Source organism: Sabethes cyaneus, chromosome 3 (assembly GCF_943734655.1).
Source record: "Sabethes cyaneus chromosome 3, idSabCyanKW18_F2, whole genome shotgun sequence".
NCBI lineage: Eukaryota > Metazoa > Arthropoda > Insecta > Diptera > Culicidae > Sabethes > Sabethes cyaneus.
Genome location: NC_071355.1, coordinates 70,184,045 through 70,205,343, shown reverse-complemented (window position 1 = coordinate 70,205,343; position 21,299 = coordinate 70,184,045). Strand labels below are relative to the sequence as shown.

The 21,299-nt window shown below is 44.4% G+C and overlaps 1 protein-coding gene across 2 annotated transcripts in view; it reads right to left on the bottom strand.

The window, feature by feature from the left end:
• Nucleotides 1–280: 280 nt before the first annotated feature.
• The window catches only part of LOC128744312 (uncharacterized), a 546,345-nt gene continuing 525,326 nt past the window's right edge, over nucleotides 281–21,299 (bottom strand). For both annotated transcript variants that reach the window (XM_053841201.1, XM_053841202.1), the window contains 4 exons: nucleotides 19,680–19,824; nucleotides 19,344–19,493; nucleotides 10,137–10,314; nucleotides 281–10,076 (listed from right to left, as the gene is read on the bottom strand). In XM_053841201.1, coding sequence (XP_053697176.1) covers nucleotides 7,120–10,076; nucleotides 10,137–10,314; nucleotides 19,344–19,493; nucleotides 19,680–19,824 — 3,430 coding nt within the window. In that variant the 3' untranslated portion in view covers nucleotides 281–7,119. The remainder of the gene's footprint in view (nucleotides 10,077–10,136; nucleotides 10,315–19,343; nucleotides 19,494–19,679; nucleotides 19,825–21,299) is intronic.

Sequence of the window (21,299 nt, the reverse complement as noted above, 5' to 3'; positions counted from 1 at the left end):
GCTCTCGACTGGAGAATATTTTAAGCTTTATGATCTAGTACATTTTTGGTCAATATGTGTAGACACCTTCGGTGAATTTGTATCATGATGTTGAAAAGGCCAAAACAGATTCTGGTGATTTTTCCTGCGATTACTCTGCCGCCTGGTGAGTCCACCTGTGCATCGCAAACCATATCAACCTTGTTGTGTACTAAAAAAAATTACAGCAATTGACCGTTTGATTAAACTTGATTCGATTGAACCGATGAAATCTCCAGGTCCGTATGGTATTCTACCCGTTTCATTACAAAAAGTTTTGGGACATATCCCGAAGAATTGGCCGGAAAATAAAGGTTGTATTCATACCTAAGGCTGGTAAAAAAACAAAACCATGCCTTTCAGGCTTTTCAGACCGATAAGTCTGACTTCAACACTTCTTAAGCTGATGAAAAAAAAAACACGGATAACTATATCCGCAATGAGTTAAAAAAAACTCCGTTGCATAGAAACCAACACAATAAATCTACGGAAACCGCATTGCACTACTTAGGGACGTTAATTGAGAAATCGCAAAAATGTTACCAGACGGCACTTTGTGCTTTTCTAGATATTGAAGGTGCTTTCGATAACACGTTCTTCGTATTAATTAATACGGCTCTCTGTCAAAAGGGAATCGACCGCACTACAATGAGCTGGATTCGAGCAATGCTTTCGAGCAGAGAAATCACAGTATCACTGGTAGATACGTTGGTCTCGATTTCGGTCATCAAAGCTCTCTCCCCTTCCTCCGGTCTTTGGTGGCCGACGCACTCCTTCACAAGCTATCACAGCTGAGTTATGAGACCATTGCTTTCGCCGACGACGCCGTACTTATCGTCAGTGAAAAGTTTGACGCGTGCAACGCTGTGTCGCAATTTTCATTCATTAAAGAGTCGTGGTAATCATGGACGCAAAAAGGGAACTTGTGATAAGTCTGTTTTTAAAAAAAATTCGACCGTATGATATTTCAAAGAAGCTGATGCCACTCGAAATAAAAGAAAGTTTCGTCTTTTATACCGTCAAGCGATACAAGGGAATCGGTTCTTGGAAAATACTCCCCAAACCCTGCCACTGTAAACGCACTGTAAGGACACCGGAAGCCATTAAACGAGTTAGAGAGCGAATTCGACGGAAACCAAATCAGTCTGGACGTAAAATGGCCAAAGAACTGGAAATTTCGCAGTCAAGCATGAAGAATATTTTGAAAAACGACCCTCGAATAATTGCATATGAAAAACAATGGGTGCACGGTTTGACTGAAAATTAGAAGGTTTGCAAGAGTCAAAAGATATCGACAGCTGCCCAAGTGGCACGGTGAGTATGAAATTCTGCCATCGTGGACATTGTGAGGCACTTCGTGTCCACCAGTGCGTCGAAAGGAAGTCTGGTTTCGTAAAGTACCGCAGAAGTTAAAGAGGAGGTTGGTAAATAGCTGGATAAAATAACCCCCATAGTGGTTCTCAGCCTCTTAACCAGCAACACCGATCTCTCGTCCTCCGGCGACACAGGGAGTTGGTGCAGGTCTTACAAGTCATCCGTAAAAAATACCAATACAGGAAGCATATTTACATTAGGAAGCGTATTTACATTAGGACGAGAACAATCGGCATAGATCAAGGCAACGAAAAAGGACTAATGATTGGAAGCAGGGAACTGCAAGTCCCTCAATTTGTCGAGGTCCCGCAAGTTCGACTTGTAGCGCTGCATGAGTTATACTAGCAAGTATAACGCTCAGATTGGTCAGGAGGAGGAATTCAAACCAGTTATTGAAAAGTTCAGCGCACACTCGCTTGCGAACTAATGGCCAAAAATATGGCCATACGAAGTACTTATCAGCATCTTTGGCTCGAGCAGCACGTTTCTCACAAGCACGGCCCAGCCTTCCATATCGGTACATCTGGAGATCACCACAACGGACGGACTCGCAAATCGATCACGTTTTGTTCGTTGGAAGGTCATAATCGACGTTAGAACCTATCGTGGCGCAAACATCGATTCTGACCATTAACTTTTGATGGTTAAAATACGCCAAAGACTTTCCGTTGTTACCAACATTCGGTACCGTCGCCCACCACGGTATGATCTCTTGAAGTCGCTACTAAGTACGCGGAATGCCTTGCGGCTTTGCTGCCAGCCATTGGGTTCGCTAAAAGGAGTCCACGTAACGACTGGTTCGATAAGGAATGTCAGAGGATGTTAGACGAGAAGAAAGCAGCACAGGCGTTGATGCTGCAGCAGAGGCGCCGTCAAACCATGAAACGATATAGACAGAAATAAAGGCAGCAAACCCAGCAGAATGGCGCGGAAACGGAATACCAAGACAGCTGGGGTAATGACTACATCAGTACGGCGAAAAGTCCCTACGAACTACCTATTCACAGATTTCAAAGCTGCCTGCGATACTGTCGACCGTGAAAGTTATGGACGAGAACGGCTTTCCCGGGAAGCCGGCAATACTAATTAAGGCCACGATAGATGGTGTGCAGTGCTGTGTGAAGATATCGGGTGACGTTTGAAACACGCAGGGAACTTCGACTAGACGATGCTATTTGCTGTTCATCATCGCGCTAGAAGGTGTTATAAAACGTGAGGATCTTAACATGCGGGGCACGACTATCAATAAATCTAGCCAATTTATTTGTTTCGTTGACGACGTGGACATTGTCGGAAGGAAGTACCAGGAGGTTGCTGAGCAATATACTAAGCTGAAACGTGAAAGTGAAAGTGTGGTAGTCGACGGGGACGAGTTCGAGGTGGTAGACGAATTTGAATACCTCGGGTCGTTGATGACGTCGTATAACAACTGCAGCAGAGAAATACGTAGACGTATTCTTGCTGGAATCGTGCTTACTACCTCAAGACCTCAAGTCTGGTAAGCTTCATTCCCGCACCAAATGTACCATGTACAAAACGCTAATCAGACTGGTATTTCTCAACGGGCACGAAACGTGGACAATGCTTGAAGGGGGCTTGAAAGCACTGGCCGTTTTTGAATGTCATGTGCTAAATACCCTTTTTGGTGGTATATATTAGAACGGTGTATAAAGGTGAAGGATTAGCCACGAGCTAGCACAGCTGTTTGGCGTAGTGATGCGCAGCGTGCTCGATGGTTCGACCAAGTGGAGGAAGACCTGGAAAGTGAGGGCCATTCGAAAAACTGGGGCCCTATTCTCACAGTCACCTCACCTAAATTTTTTAGGTGAGATCACAATTTGCGATTCTCAGAGTCACTTAATTGACTTCGCTCACTTGTGACTGTACAAATCTCAAATGGGGCCTGTAAGGTTAGGTGAGGGTGACTGTGAGAATAGTACGGGTGAGAGAAGTGAGGTGAGGTGAGGTGACTGTGAAAATAGGGCCTCTGAAGACGGACAGCCAAGGACCGAGTTTGTTGGCGGAACAAACAACAACAACGCACCAGGACAAGTAAGTAAGTAAGCTGAAAAGGAAGGCCGAGAGCAAGGTGGCCTCATCGTTCTGTATATTAAACCGCGTCTTGGTACCTAACCAAAATGGACATTTTTATGCGGAAGCGTCAGTCGAGACCGGCCGTGTCTGAGCAGTAAGCAATCACCCGAGCGGCCGAAGGTGGTGGTGAAAAATATCTTCCCGCCGAAGCGCGACGTCTTGATCATAACAAATGACGACACCAACTATCATAGGATGGACGACTGTCAGGGGACCGGGTTCTTTACATCCCCCACCAAGGATGTAAGCGATGAAGTCAAATATATCTCCCACACCAAGTTCCCGAAGAGGGCCCTTGTGTGACTGACGGAATGCCCAAGCCGCTGTTGTTTCCTTCGGACCTTGCGGTGAACGGGAAGATATGCAGTACGAAGTGCCCGCCGGAAGTTGCCGTCTTCATCAAGAAATATCACGTGGAAGAGGGTGTAGTCTTTCGGTCGGACCTGGTCTCAGCACATTATGCCAAGACATCACTGGAAGAGATGGACAGATAGAGATAAACGTTTTGTAGCGAACATTGTCAACCCTCACACTTTGGTGAATCTCAAACGGAGGATCTCATCCAATAAATTCGTGACCAAAAACGGTAAAGCAGCTAATCGCAAGTTAGCAACAGACGGCTACATTAAGACATCCAGACATCAGATATAAAATCGCCAGATACCCGATATGAAATCATAACACTTTCTCGAACACTTTCCAGATAACGATAAGGTCAAGTGCTACCACCTAAACCTGACATATGTAGGGACAAGGGAGCGGTTGTAATCACAAACGAGCGTGAGGTGGTCGTCAGGTGGAAGCAATTTTTCGATGAGCACCTCGATGGTGATATAACAGAAGGAGACGGAACGGATGTTAACCTAGGAGTACCTACAAACGATAACAGCATGCCTGATCTCGAAGAGATCCGGCGAAAAATCAATCCGCTGAAGAATAATAGAGCCATCGGAAAGGACCGACTCCTGATAGTACAAAAAATCGTCAAGAACTGCTAGCCTAGCAATGGTACTTCACTGGATAATTTCAAAGATGTGGGAGGAGGAGAAGCTACTGAAGAACTGGACGGAAGGTGTAGTCTGTCCCATCTACAAAATGGCGATCGGCTAGATTACTGTAACTAACGCGGCTTTACGGTGGGTAATGCCGCATACAAGGTTTTCTCCAAGATTTTGTTACGTCGTCTATTCCCAATAGCAAGAGAATTCGTAGGGCAGTATCTGGTTTTTATGGGAGCCCGTGCTACTACGGATCCAAAAACTTTAGTACTACGGATCAAATTTTCACTCTCCGATAAATCCTTCAGAAATTTCAGGAGTACAATGTGCCTACGCATCATATTTTTGTGGATTTCAGGGCAGCATACGATACAGTCGAGCCCGAACAGCTATGGCAGATAATGCACGGGAACAAATGTACCCCATACTGTATGATAGGCATACCGGACGTGTGGTGACTTGCCGTTAACGAGCCCAAGTGGTCCAATCATCTCAGTTGAAAAACCGAAACACAAATAGACGAAATAACAAATGACGCAGTAGAACTAATAACCTAATCATAAATGGCCGAAACACACTTGGCAGAATGTCATAGAATATATTTGCGGCTTTTAATTTACGGTCGGACTCAACTAAGGCTTAAACCCTACTAAATAGTCAGTAAACTTAGGAAAAGGCATGCACCTAAATAGAGGTGATTTCTGTGGAGGCTGCTATGATTCATTGAGAAAACGTTAGTTACTGACACAGAAAACAAGTCTCGCACCTTATAATGAGCGTAACTCATTTGCGTTTAAGAGAAAGAAAGAAGTATGTATCGATCTATACAGTAATATTACAAATTATTACCAAAATAAAAAAATAAGGCGCAGAGCGTGTGCGTTTGGTTGTTTAGAGACTAAGCTGCCAGTATTTTACGAAATGCGTTTTTGTCCTTATTGTTTGGTATTTTTCTAAAACGCATGAAACTATCTTTATTTTTTTGATGATAGCTTGAGCAGCTTTGCATTGACCTCAAAAACATTATTTTTACCCATATTATTCGAAAAAATAGTTTTCGGCGAATTCAATTCCGGCCTTCTGTGACAGATGTTCGGCTATTTGTTATTCGGCCATTCGGTATCAACCCGGTGAGTCGATGCGAGGGCTAAGGAAAAGTAATAACAGTATTGGTGAATGACCCCTTGGGTCCACTCTAAAAAAAATAAGTATCAACAGTCAGTAGAACTAGGAAAGCGTGGATGCTGCAAGGCAAGCCGGATAAACTGTCTGTCTCTTGTGGGCACTCTCGAATCCTTTTGAATCGCGCAAAGGCGAGCGGATGAACTGTTCTGTATGTTATTCAACATCACCATTGAAGGTGTGATCCGGCGAACGGGCATCGAAACGAGAGGGAAAAATTGGCAAAATTAGCCAACTCCTAGCCTTCGGAGGCGACCTCGGTTTCGTTACTAGAAACCTTGGGACAGCAGATGCAATCTACGTCAGACTAAAAACGGAGACTAGGAGGGTTGGGTTACAAATCAATGTATCGAAATCCAAATATATGGTAGGAACGGACAGCTGACAATAGACGGCGATGTGCTGAAAGTGGTTGATGAGATCATATATTTGGAATCTCTGGTCACCGTCGATAATAATACGTGTAAGGAGATTCAACGACGCATTCCAGCTTGAAGTCGATCAAGGAGCATAGGCTGCCGCACAACGCTGACGATGTACCTAATGCTAATCAGACCGGCAGTCCTCTACTTATTTGAGACAATAGACCGTATGAATAAAAGAGTTAGAGCAAACTCTCCCATAAGATTTGCACGGGAACGGGCTTACGAAAGCCATACGTGCGCTTGGCGTATTTGAACGAAGGATGTTGCGAACGATTTCTGGCGGAGTACAAACGGATAGCGGAGAGTGGCGTAGGCGTATGAACCACGAGCTTCAGGCACTACTTGGAAAGATTCCCATCGTAAACCAGGAGAACGTTGGAAGACTACGGTGGGGCGGCCACATCGCAAGTATGCCGGACTACTGTCCCGTGAAATCCGTTAGAGGACCGCCGCTGCTAAAGTAAAGTGTATTCTTGAATTAGTCAGAACTCTCAAACACATGAAAGTTCGAGATTATTTACCAATCAGACATAAATTATTAAAATTCAATGATGCCAGCGATATTAGTTATCTAAGGAACATACAGTTCTTTTGAGGTCGAAGTTGTCACTATTGTATTTTTGTATATTATTAGCAGTTGTTATGCTCAAAATGATATTGAAGATAGAATCAACAAAAGGGCATATCTCCCATCGTAATCCAACTCTAGAGTAAACAAAAAAATTTGAAGTTGTCAAAGTGAAAATTTAGACTGCAGGTCTTACCGAATCGTCTCTGGGCCAAAAGCACAAATGTCCTTCAAAATGTACCTCATGTGGTTGGCATACTGCCAACACATAACGATGTCTCAATAAATAACAATCGCAAAACTACCAACGCACTAACGCAGATTAAACTTATCTTCAGATTCACTAAAATATAATAGTAACAATTAACCTAACTCCTGCTGTCGAAATCGCACAGGAAAAAGAAAAACAACTTTCATAACAATTCTATTTACACCCGCAGCAAGCGCCCATCCCGCATCCCTAGGGGGAGAAAACGCGCAAACTGCGCAGCAGTGTGGCCAGCACGTTCGCCAAGCACTCGGCATGCAGGGCCAGCTGACCGGCCCCTAGCGGGCCAACTCGGACGCACGCCAGCTCCCGGAAGCTCGATGCCACATCGTGGATCTTCAGTACGATGTTTCGCGTTTGCAGCGGAGCCGAGGTGTACCGGGTCAAATCTTGCGCCAGCTCGGTAATTCGGCGCAACGACGAAAGGCATGCCGTGAGATGCTCCGGCAGGTTGGTCAGATTGGTATCGGACATCGATACCACCAGGTGTTTGGAAGCCGTCACCAGGTGGAGCGACTGGTCGGTTAGCTCGTCTTTGGCTTGCTGAAATTTGTCTTCGTCGATGCTAGTGCCTCCGCCGGCCGTTTGGGCGGCAGAACACATGGCTGCCACCTGATCTAGTTTGACCAGCAAACCGGCCATGGCAACGTCCGTCTTTGCCATCAGCGTATCGACGTTCAGAATGTGACCGTTTTTATTCGCCAGGATAGGACTACTTGGATTGCTGAGCGTTGTCTTGCGCGACATCTGCGGTGAGCAGAGAAGTGACAGCTGCGGTCGGTTTTCCATTGGAGGAGTTTTCAGACAGACTGGTGGACAGTCGCTGTGCGAACGATAGTGTCCGTTTTGACGGTTCATAGGGGTTGGTGACAGTGACTGCGGAGGTTTGTCGGTCAGTTCATCTCGGTTGAAAGCTCGTTCAATTTCCCTATAACAGTTTGGATTACGGTGTAAATGCGGCGAACCAATACCGGCCGTTCTGATCGGTGAATTATTGGCAGAACTGGATAGTGCGTACGACACGGGATTCTTGAGAATCGGAACGGGACTACGTATGCAGGGTTTCAACGGGACCGGAGGTAGGGGAGGTTTTTTTGGTGGTAATGTGGAAAGATTTACCGGTGGCGGAGAGTTCGATTGTTTCTCGAATCGAGGTGGAAGCGAAGGAGGGTCCATTTCGTAGTAGCTTCCGGTATTTCCGTTCGTTTTAGCGTAGTTGGGAGAACGAAGCGGAGAGTGGAGCTTCAGCTGCAGGTCGACGCTTTTGGGTGGACGTTCGGGAGGATTTGCTTCGGTGACGTGCGGGCAACGCTTTGGTGGAAGGGCTAGCTCTTCGGCTTTTGCTTCGAAAAGTTTTATACCGTTGGATACTGGTCCGCCGGTCGTCGGTTCATCAGTCTTCTCTTTCTTTGATTTTGAACAACATGAAAATGGTCCTTTTCTATCTACCGTTGAGTACTCGATGACATGGCCGTTGGCTTTTTCGCATTCATTAGCGTTTGCCGCTGCTGAATTACTATATAGGTCATATTCGGAAGTCTTTTGTTCTCGCAACTCGGGTGGATAATAGACCTCGAACCGAGATTTGTCATACTTGGCTAGTAGATTGATCGAGTTCGTTTCGGTGCTGATTCTCGGCTTCGGTACTGGCAGCTCAAACGCCGTAGTTTGGTTGAGATTCTTAGTATTGGTGCTGTTGTTGTTGGCTGGATTCTGGACACTAGGGAGGTTGTTTTTCAGTGCTAGTGGTATGGGTTGCTTTGTGCCTGGGTCGACATCGCCTAATCCCGGCGGAGGGGGGATAATGTACGACAGAATTTCCTCTGGGGTCAGTTCTACGGCAGGTGTGATCTTTTTAGTTGGGGGCTCTATTGTTACCTTTTTCAAGAATTCCTCCAAATCGCCAACTACATTATCGACGGCGGACGCATTCTCCGTACTGGCTGCATCGACTGCATTCGTTCCATCGTCGAATCCTGTAGGTGGCACATTTAGGACGTTTAGGTTGTCCAATTCGTCCGGAGTTTGAGGCGGCGGTATTGATCGGAGATCTATTATGTCGGGATCTGTTTCGATAATGGACTCGTCTCCTATTTCGTACCCATAAAGTTCGGCAATCTTCTTCGCAGCAAGATCTGTGTTCTCCACGTTGTCACTGTTACTAGCTTCCTTCAGCTGTCGAAGATATTCTTTCAGGTTCATATCTTTTGAATCACAACCAAGAATCGAGCTGTCGGGACTGTGCAGTCCGAAACTCGTGCGCAAAGTCTTGTTCCTTAGGTTACTCTGAGGCAATTGGCTAGGGTTTTTATGGATCGGTGAACTATTCGGAGTATATAAAGATTCCGAGTCGCTCTCACTTTGAGATAAGTCATTTCCTAATGCTTGCAGATCGCTTAGAATTTGACTAAGTCCTTGAACTTTCCGTTGACTTTTAGGCGTGCTCTGTGCCGAATTATTATCCAGCTGTCCGTTTACTTCACTGAAAGGAGCCGTATATATTGAGTTCAATCCTTTGGCAATTCCATCAAGTCCTTGATTGATAGTTTCGGTAAGCAGGGTTAGAGAGTCGCTGTGCTTTAAGATGCCTGGGGCATCTTCATTCGAAGATTGCTTGCTACTGTTCAAGCTTTCGCAATCGCTTTCCACGTCGACGGATGTCTCTCGCCAGAGGTTCAACTTGCCGGGTCGCACGTCAAACTCGTGACAGTATTCACCGTGCTCGTTCAGATAGCGCTCGGAGCTTTCTACCATTTTGTGCATTTCTGCTACCCTTCTAAGAACCTCCTCATTCCGCGCTTCCGATGTGTTATGCTTGAGAGATCCACCAATTCCTCGCTCCAGACCATCTCTAGAGAAGCGAGGATTAAACATATCGAACCCATACTCATCGCTGCCGGTCAACCGGAGGTTCTTATTCGACGTCAACGAGTTGTTCATATTCCGATCGCAATCGTCCGATTTCGAAGGAATCTGCACCGTTTTGCTCGAGTGGTATGGCGGTGGCATCAGGAACGCCATACTGTGGGTTTGCTTCTCGGATGGAAGATAACTCCAGGAGGCATGAAGGACTGTGTGCTGCGACAGATAAGGTGGCGCAATTTCCTCGACTGCAGTTTCCCGTTCCTGCTCCAGGGGAAGCTCCTTACCTGCGGTGTGGAAACGTGTTTATAGATTACTAAAATTCAAAGCAGAAATAGTTTAGTTACCGGCCATTAGTCGATAGTAACCAGCCAGAACAATGGCGAATTCGCAAGCGTCACGATCCTCCATCGAAAAGGTGATCACCCGGTCTGGGTTGATGAACACGGTTACCGTGTTGGATACGTCATCGTCGCGGGTCACCACGACACGAGAAAGGTCCTCTAGGATGCAGATTGGCTGTGGCTGGAATAGAGGTTTGAAATTAGATTGTAATAACAATGTTTTAGGATTTCAATTCCCCTCACATGACTTGGGAAAAAACAATACGATCAAAAAATATTCAATACTACCTAGTTAAATAAGATTTATGACTTGTCGATTGACTAAACAACGTCCAAAAATATATTTTAATTTGGTGTGTGATAGAAATCTTTTGGCATAAGGGAGCGCACCGAAAATCCAGTATCATCCTTTAGGATGTCTCGGAAGTGGCATATTTGGAACCGACGGATTTGAAAAGATCCATGCCGCTTGCAGTGTGCAAAAATTTGCATGAATTGTTGAAGAAAAACCTAAAAGGTATAAAACAGAATGGGTAGCTGTCGATGTAAAATCAACACTGAAAAAAGGAAGCTTTGCATGTAATAGTTATAGAGTGCTGGACTGGAGCAAAGAAACCTACAGGTACTCTCAATATTATGTTATCCGAAGGTTTTTACATTTATTATAGTCAACAGACAAAGTATAATCCCAATGACAAATATCTAATCAAAACATATATGAACTAACCTAGCACAAACATCTTTTAAAACAACGCTTATTGTTTTCACGAGACACATTAAAATCAAACGCTTTATACTATAGCAGCTATTAAAACCCCGGCACATACTAAGCACTGGTTCGTGCAACCCATAGTTAGTTCTTGAGTGCTGATTGATGAGGAAGGCGTGCAAAAGAAGATTACGTCTCCTAGTATTGATATCTAGGCGGCTAAGCAATTCAGGACAATCGATATTTCCTTGAAGGAGATCGCCGACGAAACACGCCTTAGCCATATTGCGCCTTCCTTCCAGCGGTTCTAAATTTATCAGCTTGCAACGGCTTTCGTAATTCGGCAGGTTACGTGGGTCACGCCAGCGTAGGTGTCGCAGAGCAAACCTAATAAATTTCCGCTTCAATCCGATGAATTGCATTTTGGTAGAAAGGTGACCAAACAATGGCGGAATTTTCCAGGATAGGACGAACCAGCGAGCAATATAGAGATTTTAAGCAATATAATCCTTGAAGCTTTTAGCAAAGCGGAACAGAAATCCTAGTGGCGAAAAAGCCCTGGATACAACGAAAGAAATGTGGTTCTTGAACGTTAGTTTCGAGTCAAGCAAGACTCCCAAGTCTTTAACAGTTGTTTCGCGCTTTAGGTGCGTCTCACGACGGGCGTAATCGTGCAGATACATGTTACGTTTACGACCGAAGGAGATGACCGAGCACTTGGCCACATTTAGTGACATCTCGTTAATTCGGCACCATTCGTCAAAGGTCTCGAGATCCTGTTGCGAGATGGGCGTCATTAGGGCTTTTTACTGTACAGTACATTTTCAAATCGTCAGCATAAGATGATCTCGTGCATTTGAGGATCATGTTCACGTCATTCTTTTACAGCAAAAACAAGAACGGTCCCAAAAGACTACCTTGGGGAACGCCGGAAGTTACTACGAAGCGTGACGATACGTATTCGCCGATTTTAACTGACATAGTTCTACCGATGAGATAGGAGCAAAACCAAGTCAGCAGATTGTCGTGAATGCCCAATTCGTGATCCTTAGAGATGGCTATCTCACAGTTTATACGGTCGAAAGCTGCAGAAAGGTCCGTATATATGGCGTCAACTTGATTCCCTTCTTGCATTGCACGGATGATGAACGATGTAAAGGCGATTAAATTGGTTGTCGTCGAGCGCTTTGGCATAAATCCATGCTGGTCAGGAGAGATGCAGTGTGAGCAATCTTGCATCAACTTTTCCAGAACGATTAGCCCAAATAGCTTGGATACAGCACTTAAGGCAGCAATTCCACGGTAATTAGTAAAGGTTCTTTTGCACCTCTTTTTATGCACAGGGAAAACAAAGAAATCATTCCAGCACGCGGGGAAAACTCCCATCGTCAATGATATATCGAAAATCTTACCTAAGGGTAATGCAAGAGTATTTAGACAGCGCCTATAATGCTAGAGTATGGTTTTCCGACGAAACTAGTTGCTCTGATTCGTGCTACACTGTGTGGATCAACATCATGCGTTAGAATAGCGGGCGAGATCTTAGCCGCTTTCGTGACGTTCGATGGAAGTAAGAAGATGCACTTTCTATCCTGCCATTCAACATTGCCTTGGAAGGTGCAATACGAAGGGCCAACGTGGAAAGGAACGGGAGTATCATAACGAAATCTCACATGCTCCTTGGTTTTGCGGATGACGTCGATATCATCGGAATCAATTACTTCCACTACTCTATGATTGATTCCGTTGATATCAACGTTGGCAGCCAAACCAAGAAACATGTGAGATTTCATAATGATAGTCCCGTTTATTTCCACGTTTGCTATTCATATTGCACCTTCCAAGGCAACGTTGATTAGCAGGATAGAGAGTGCAGTCACTTGCTTCAGTTCATCCAACGTCACGAACGTAACTGAGGTCTCACCAGCTATTCTGACGCATGATTTTGACCCATCTAGCGCCGCATGAATCAGCGTAACTAGTTTCGTTGCAAAACCATGTTCTAGCGTTATCTGCCACAGCTCAGTTTGTTGGACTGAATCGTACCCCGCCTTAAAGTCCACAAATAGATGATGAGTCTGCCAGTTGTACTCTCGAAACTTGTCTAGTAACTGACCCGTAATGGAGCGACCCTCACGAAAACCAGTTTGCTACTCGCCAGCGGAGGACTCCACTAACGAACTCAGTCTACAGAGCAATATACGGGAGAGATCTTATAGGCAGCAGCAAATTCCATGACGACATTCATCAAACTTGTTCGAGCCATCCCAGTTGTTCCAGTTCTGCAACCGGGGATCGGGAAGTGGGCTCCCTTCATCCCTTCTCAGGCAAGTATCGTAATATGCGTTCATCGGTACTGTTTGAATAGATTCCATCTTACAGCAAATTCCATTGTGCCAGCCTCCAACTGTACTATCAGAATGCTGGCGGTATAAATACGTCCGTTGCCTGTTTAGACGAATCGTGCGACGTCCTCGTTCTTACGAAGACTTGGCTTTGTGAGCGTACCTTGTCTTGCCATATATTTGGAGACTACTACGAAGTTTTTCGGACTGATCGGAGCGCATAGAAACAGTTCCAGATCCTACGGGATGTTAGTTGCTGCTCAACGACGAACTCAAGACTCAAGTATTAGGCTTGTACAACCATCGAGCAAGCCTGGATGCAACTCAAGCTAGTCTGTGCTTCGTCAGTAATTCAGACTGACTTCTATGGTATATTACTAATTACTAGATATCAAGTGGGACGAGGTTCTTGACAATAACGATATCAATGTTGCTGTCCAGACTTTCTCGAATATCCTCAATTATCCTTTCGATTGACAAGTTCCTTGCGATGCTTGAAGACATCGAAAAAGTAGCACTTAGAGACTCTCAAAATATGGTGGCCTATTGCTGCGTGATCATTACAAGCTGATCAATAATGCGTACAAGTGTATTAGCCAACGTTGTTATGTGAATTACGTGCGTTATATACATCTTCTTCTTCTTCAGCAGCATAGAGCCGGGGTGGCTCGTGCTGTTTCAAGCACTCGTCTCCATTCAACTCGGTCTTGGGCCACTCGTCGCCAATTTCCTAGTCGTCTCAGAAGTCGCAAATCGCTTTCGACCTGGTCGAGCCATCGTGCACGTTGGGCCCCCCTGTTCCTGGTGCCGGTGGGGTTGTTGAAGAGGACCGTTTTGGTCGCACTGTCGTCCGGCATCCTTACGACGTGTCCGGCCCACCGTAGCCTGCTAACTTTCGCTAGATGTACGATGGGAGTCTCCCCAAGCAGTGCCTGTAGCTCGTGATTCATTCGCCTCCGCCACTCTCCGCTTTCAGTTTGTACTCCGCCAAATATCGTCCGCAGCACTTTCCGCTCAAACACGGCAAGGGCGCGTATGTCCTCCGTAAGCAGCGTCACGGCTTCAAGTCCATAAAGAACTACCGGTCTAATAATGGTTTTGTACATTGTTAGCTTCGTGCGGCGGCGTATGCTTCCTGATCGTAGCGTTTTACGAAGGGCAAAGTAGGCCCGATTTCCCGCTTGGATGCGCCGCTGGATCTCCTTACTAGTGTTCTTGTCCGCGGTCACCAGCGATCCCAAATACACGAACTCTTCTACCACTTCTAGTTCGTCGCCGTCAACGGTTACCGTCCGTGGGAGGAGCGCATTTGTTTTCTTTGAGCCTCTTCCTTTCATGTATTTGGTCTTCGACGCATTTATTTTTAGCCCAATTCTCCTAGACTCCGCTTTCAGTCTGGCGTAGATTGCCTCCGCCGTCGCAAAGTTCCTGGCTATGATATCGAAGTCATCTGCAAAGCCTAGAAGTTGGCTACTCCTGGTAAAAATCGTGCCTCTCGTTTCAATGCCCGCTCGTCGGATCACCCCCTCAAGAGCGATGTTGAACAGCATGCAGGATAGACCGTCATCTTGTCTCAACCCTCGTCGCGTCTCGAAGGGACTCGAGAGTGTCCCAGAGATGCGTACGAAACACATCACTCGATCCAATGTAGCTCTGATCAGTCGCGTCAGTTTGTCCGGAAAACCGTATTCGTGCATTATCTGCCATAGCTTGTCTCGATCGACTGTATCGTATGCTGCTTTGAAATCGATAAAGATGTGATGCGTGGGCACGTTGTACTCCCGACATTTCTGCAAGATCTGTCGGATAGTAAACATTTGGTCCGTAGTTGCGCGAGCCCCCATGAAACCCGCCTGATAATTCCCTACGAAACCTTGTGCTATCGGTGACAGCCGGCGTAACAGGATCTGGGAGAGTACCTTGTAGGCGGCGTTTACCAGCGTAATACCACGATAGTTGCAGCAGTCTAGCCGATCACCCTTTTTGTAGATGGGACAAACCACTCCTTCCATCCATTCCTCCGGTAGCTTTTCCTCCTCCAAAATCCTCGAAATAACCCAGTGTAGAGCCTTTGCTAGCGTTTCCCCGCCATGTTTATAAAGCGTTATATACATAGTAAACTGAAAACAGTTCCGCACGCGTTCTAGAGATACTTCAACGAGCAAATGAGATAATTCGGTCTACCTTCAGCAATGAAGTACAGAGACAAAACGGGAATAAAAATGGCATTGATCCGATGGTTTATAAGAAAGTTGATAAAAATGACATCGCTAATTACCGAGGTATCGCTGCTTTGTGTGCGAGATCCGATGTGGGAAAAAGTAACTTTGGATACAGTATCCTACCGTTGTAAGCAATTCATTGAAAATTCTCAATATGGATTCATGCTACGTCGAACCTACTTTCATTTACTACTCATGCTACGGATACCATGTCGAGACGTTTCCAAACAGATGCAATCTAATCCGACCTCTCTGCTGTTTTTAATATGTTAAATCATGAAAGTGCGATTGCCAATCGCGACAGGATGGGACTTGGCGGCACCCTACTCCTACTTGGCTATTCACCATTTGGCAATTAAAATCAATATCCAGTGAGTTTATTGCTACGTCCGGTATTTCACAAGGCAGCCATCTGGGCTCGCTCATCCTCGTGTTATACTTCAACGATATAAACTTTTCGTTACGAGAACCCAGGCTTTCCTTTGCTCTCAAGATGATCTTAAGATCTATCTCTACCTCCTCGTGGTACCATCCGGGATACGTTCCTTAGTGGAAATCGGACAACTGGTGGAAACTAGGGTCGTATGCGGACAGAGACGGGGGCATTCATGCGAAGGCTGAAGTGTAAACTCTTCGTCTGCAGGACGGTTCTCTTGACTCCCAGGAACCAAAGCAGAGGATCCAACGCCCGTAAAGGAGATGGTTCTAATAGCTGTTATCCATGGCTATTATGTAAAAACTTGAATGGATAAACCCCTAATTCAAGATGTGACGCGACCCGTGCCGAGGGATGAATGGTGGAGGGGGTTCTATAAATTCTCTCGCTGCAACGGAGCCTGTGGAGTACCAGGGCGCCCTCCACAGCAATTTGCCCTTGCTACATCAAGCCGGTCACTGATGCAGTGGACGATTTCTTACCGTGCAAACTCTCTCTGCCGAAAAATAAAGAAACGAATGAGGTGGAGAGGAGAGTAGGGGTGGAACAAGACTTGAACGATGCGCTAACCGAGGTTCAGTCCTGATCCTCGTCTATCCGTAGCACGCCGACTCGTTGTGAGTTGACAAACGAAGATGTGGCTCCAACTCTCTACTCACGGGTCGAGATTCACTCTGCCTGATCTCTGTCTGTGTACTGGAGGGCGGGCTGAAACAAAAGGAGAGCCGAACAGTTATGGCCAGTAGGATGGCTGTACAATCGCTCAAACAATCTAAAAATATAAAACATCGAGTATGAGGGTTACTCAAAAGTTGCTGAGTCTCAATCTCAGCAAGCTTACCGGTCTTGCGACAGGACATTGTCCGAGTAAATATCATCTTCAGAATCTCGATTTCGTACAAGATGATATTTAACCTCGGAACACTTGCTCTGCAATCGTGGAGCACAAATAGTACGCAAACTGCAGTATCTCAAAAAGGGGAGATCTGGTTGGCGTCGCCGATCAGGGTAACTAGGTTCATAAACCTAGTCATCCCTGATTGGCACATGTCTCGCTCCAGCTACCAGCCTGTCACTTCCTCAATAAGTGATAGGTAAGCTTGAAGTGTATAGTAAAATAATAAAACGGAGCATACCACAATAGTTCAAAATAATGGACACAGTGGTAAGAGTACCCAACAGAGGAGAAGATGTTAAAGCGAAGTATACAATTGTAAAATCCGCTTACTGATGTGAAATCACCCGACGTAGGGAAACTGGCTAATCCTGCATCGGAGACGAGCACGACTTACTCCTATGACAGTTCGATACACTATGCCGACAGTCATGGCAGCTGCCGTTATTTGACATCGACAAGGGTAACACTGCGATACGTCGATAGGCGTTCCCAGCACTGCTATCAAATGAGAGGGGTAAACCTCGAGTTTAAGTTGGTACATACCTTGCAACAATAAGTTGTTTTGTAGTTGTGCGTGTCGTTATATACAACTTATGGTTGTCAATTATAAAGCAGTATAATAGATCATATTTAGTCATATCTTAATCGTATATTGAGGTGAGGAGTATTGAGTTGCGTGTTCCAAAAATTGTTGTATAGAATGCAAGATAGAATTATCGAAATTTTTTGCACGTATATTGCCCCCACTTTGGTACTTATATGTTCTTATGTGGTGTCAAATATAACTTTTTCGTGCGGATATAATTTCGCAGAGAGAGAGAGATAGCTGCAGCCGAAATAAACAAACCAAGTTGCTTGATGCTATTAGTCAAACAATGACGATCGCTTCTGATAGTGGTGCGTCATCTTGACAATACAGCTATATTAAAACGGGGATATATCACAATAGATCAAACAAATGGTCGCAGTGATAAAAACACCTAACATGGAAAAAAAGTTGTTTGATGGGTAAAAGAGAGCCCTGCATCAAGTACCTGGGAGTGCTCCTTGATTTACAGTTCACCTACAAGCAGCACATGAACTGCATCGTTGCTAAAGCATCCCGCAGTCTTGTCCTGATTACGAGAATCGCGAAAAGCTTCACAGATATACATTGCTTACAGAATTTGTACTGCGCGCTTGTCCGTTCATCGCTGGAACATTGGTTGACGGTCTGGAATCCCTATTATCGCTAGGGCGTTGATCGGTTAGAGAAAATACAACGCAAATTCATTCGATTCGCCCTCCGTCGTCTGCCGAGGAACAACCCGCTCCAGCTACCAAGATATGAAGCAGGCCTAATACTAATCGAGCTGAACACCCTCGCAACCAGGAGCAATCTGTGCCGAGCCACCCTTGTAGCTGATACCCTGATGGTGAGTTGTACCACGACTCAACCACGACCTCTTTGTAACAGAATGTTCCTCCAAGTGCCGTTTAGAAGGGCAACTTATGCAGTAAACGGGGCCTTCGTCGAACTACAACGAGTTTTTATCCAAGTGTTAGTTGGGTTCGATTTTCACGTTACTCGTGGGATCTTTTTAAATATTTTTATTTTAAATAAAAATAAACTCCAAGTTTATTTGTATTTAAAAATCCAAGTTGTAAAATTGGTTTCAAGATCTATCATCTCACTGTCGAAAATCAATAGTAAAATAAATCTATCAGTTTGCAAGGAAATAGTTTGATCCAAAACCTGATCCTAATCTAATCCGCGTGCACAAGCAAATACGTTTGGATTTATCAAATTCAACATGGCTCGTCAGAAGGATGCGGCAAAATCTTCGTGACATTGAATTTTTATTTTACAAATTATAGAAATTATATTTTATTCTGGTTTTAATAATTTTTGAGGTTGTGTTTCCGCTATAGAGTCGCAGACTCTAGCAAACAACAACTGTCCAAATGGTAAATTATTGTTTGCAAGTACTAATTGCCTATAAGTCGATTGGAAAGTTTCAGCAAGGAGAACGTCTGAGAACGGTATTAGGTACTCAGTCTCGGTGCTGTTTTTGCCTTCAGCAGTCCAAGCTAAACATATCTTAATTGGATTTGCTACCCAAATGGCTTCCGTTTCGCTTGTCAATAATAAGTGGCTCAATTATCGTTTTGTGTTGGCTGATTGCAAGCTGTAGTTTTGCTTGCTTTTGGGCCCTGGGCAAGGGAATTAAACGATTACATTTGTTGAATTGTATTCGGAAAATGAGAATTTGTGTAGGTTTGCTAAATTCGCAAGCAAGGTGTATTACGTTTCATCAGAGCGAAAATGATTTTAATTATGCCCTTTGGCTGAAATATGGTCGACAAACAGCGACTTACAACGCAATAGCTGTGCGTATTTGGAATGGATTTTCAATCATTGCCTCTTTTATAGATGTATTGTTCCCTTAGGACACGGGCGTCGTTAGACAACAATGCCGTCGAACATTTGGAAAGTGCCGTTCAATAAAGTAGTTTTGCGTTCTACCGTTTTCACACCGCACCGGGAGACACACGTGGGATAATAAATCTAAATCAAAGTTGCCCCAAGTGTGCCGAAGATTGGCAAATACAAAACTTACCACCGTGTTCCGCACGCCAGCAATCTGGCTAAGGCCGAAGCGAGGACTAACTAGCAGGACCCGTTCCACACCGTCTCGCTGATTCGTGCTGAAGCATTTCGCACCGTAGCTCGGCAGCCCGGAAATAATATCCAGATAATGGATTTTCGCCTGTCAAGCGGAGAAGCAAAAGACAAAGTTACATTAAATATATGGGGACGGGCGCGACGCAAACAGTTCGCCAAAAGTGCCAAACAAGTATTAACAATATTTGGAAAGTTTCGGCCTCGGCAGGACACGCCAAAACGGTTCGCCGGTTCGCGCGCCCGCCGTTCGCTGTCCAGGACGACAACCTACCTGTAGTTGCGTTAGCATCTTGGTCGAGGAACCCGTCATCTGAGAATTCAACTTTAGGAAGTGCCCCAGAAGGCGTCGAAGCTCCTTGCGTTTCATTCCGTCAATCAAGGAGGCAGGCACAAAGCGATCCAGTCCAAACTCTCGTCTGAAATGAAACGACACAGTGTTGTTGAGGGATGAGGAATTGAATTTTTATGATTGCACACACACACAGAGAATGGAACCGTGTCGTTCCAAACTTTGACTGTTTCCTATCGACGTTCCATAACCAAACGAAAAAAAAAATCGTGCGCCGTTTACCTAATTAATCGAATAATTTTATTGAACTAATAAAATAATTATATGTTTACTTCTCAGTTAAAAATATAGGGGCCGATTATTTTTGATCTACCATCTTCATCCAAAGAATGAATAAATTTAAAATTTGCATTAAAATTTTGGGCTCCTCCTTATAATATGCATAGCCTGGCTCTAAACTATGCACATAAAACAGCGTGTAAAAAGCTAATGGAACCATCGTTTCTCCACAAATACTCAAAAGTTAGTCTATTATTCAAACAACTCAAAAAAATAGAACATAAAACTTTTCCGCCTTAAGCCGAACTCACTCCATTATCGGCGAAACTCATCTGCAAACCGAAAAGACCGCGGTGAAAAACTTGCTCGCTACGATACTCTCAGACGCAACACTAATTGCATTTTCCAGACTTTAATTATCCCACTTAGGACTGAGACGGTTTGTTAGAGGTACTGCAAATGATCGCGGTCGTTTCGCGATATTCCGCACCATCAGACGAGAGAGAGAGAGAGAGCAATGCAGAGGCAAGCCAAACTTTCGATTCTTTTGGTTCAGGGTAAATACGACAGTGGTAACATAGACACTAGCGTGCCCAGACATAAACAATTGGTGGGGCACCCGACATTTCAGAAGAATGTTTTGGTTTGGAAAATGGAGTTATCGTAGGATGGTGAATCTATTATTACTTATCACAAAACTACCGGCCAAATAGGTTGAAAACTTTGAACTTTCGGGTGCAACTGGTTTTAAAATCAAAGCCAAAATTGAACCAGAAATTAGACTTGGAACTGGAATACAAATTAGAGTTGCAATTCAACATTTATTTACGCTTGAATTTGGACCAATTTGGACTTCAATTTGAACTGAAAATTGGACATAAATTCGGTTTAAAAATAGACTTGAATTTGTAGTAATTTAGACTGTAAGCTTTACTTGGAATTAAACTTGAAATACAACCTAAAACAGAAATTGGACATTTCTACTGAAATCGGATTTGAAATTATATTTGTAATTGGTATTGAATACTTGACATTGGATTTGAAATTAAGATCGAAACTGAACTTTATATTGTACATAAATATGATCTAAATTTCACTTGAAATTAGAATTGAAATTGGACTAGTTTTTATTCAGTTTGATGAAATTGGACTTAAAATTAAGTTTAAAATCGGACATGCAATTGAACTTGACACTAGTCATTAAAATAGATTTGAATTGGGACTGATTTGAACTTAAAATTTTGCGTCATAATCTCTCGTGTGTTTCAGCTCTTTTCTGTCCTGCCTTTCCTCGAGTTCCAGTTTCTTTTTGTTCATTTTTTC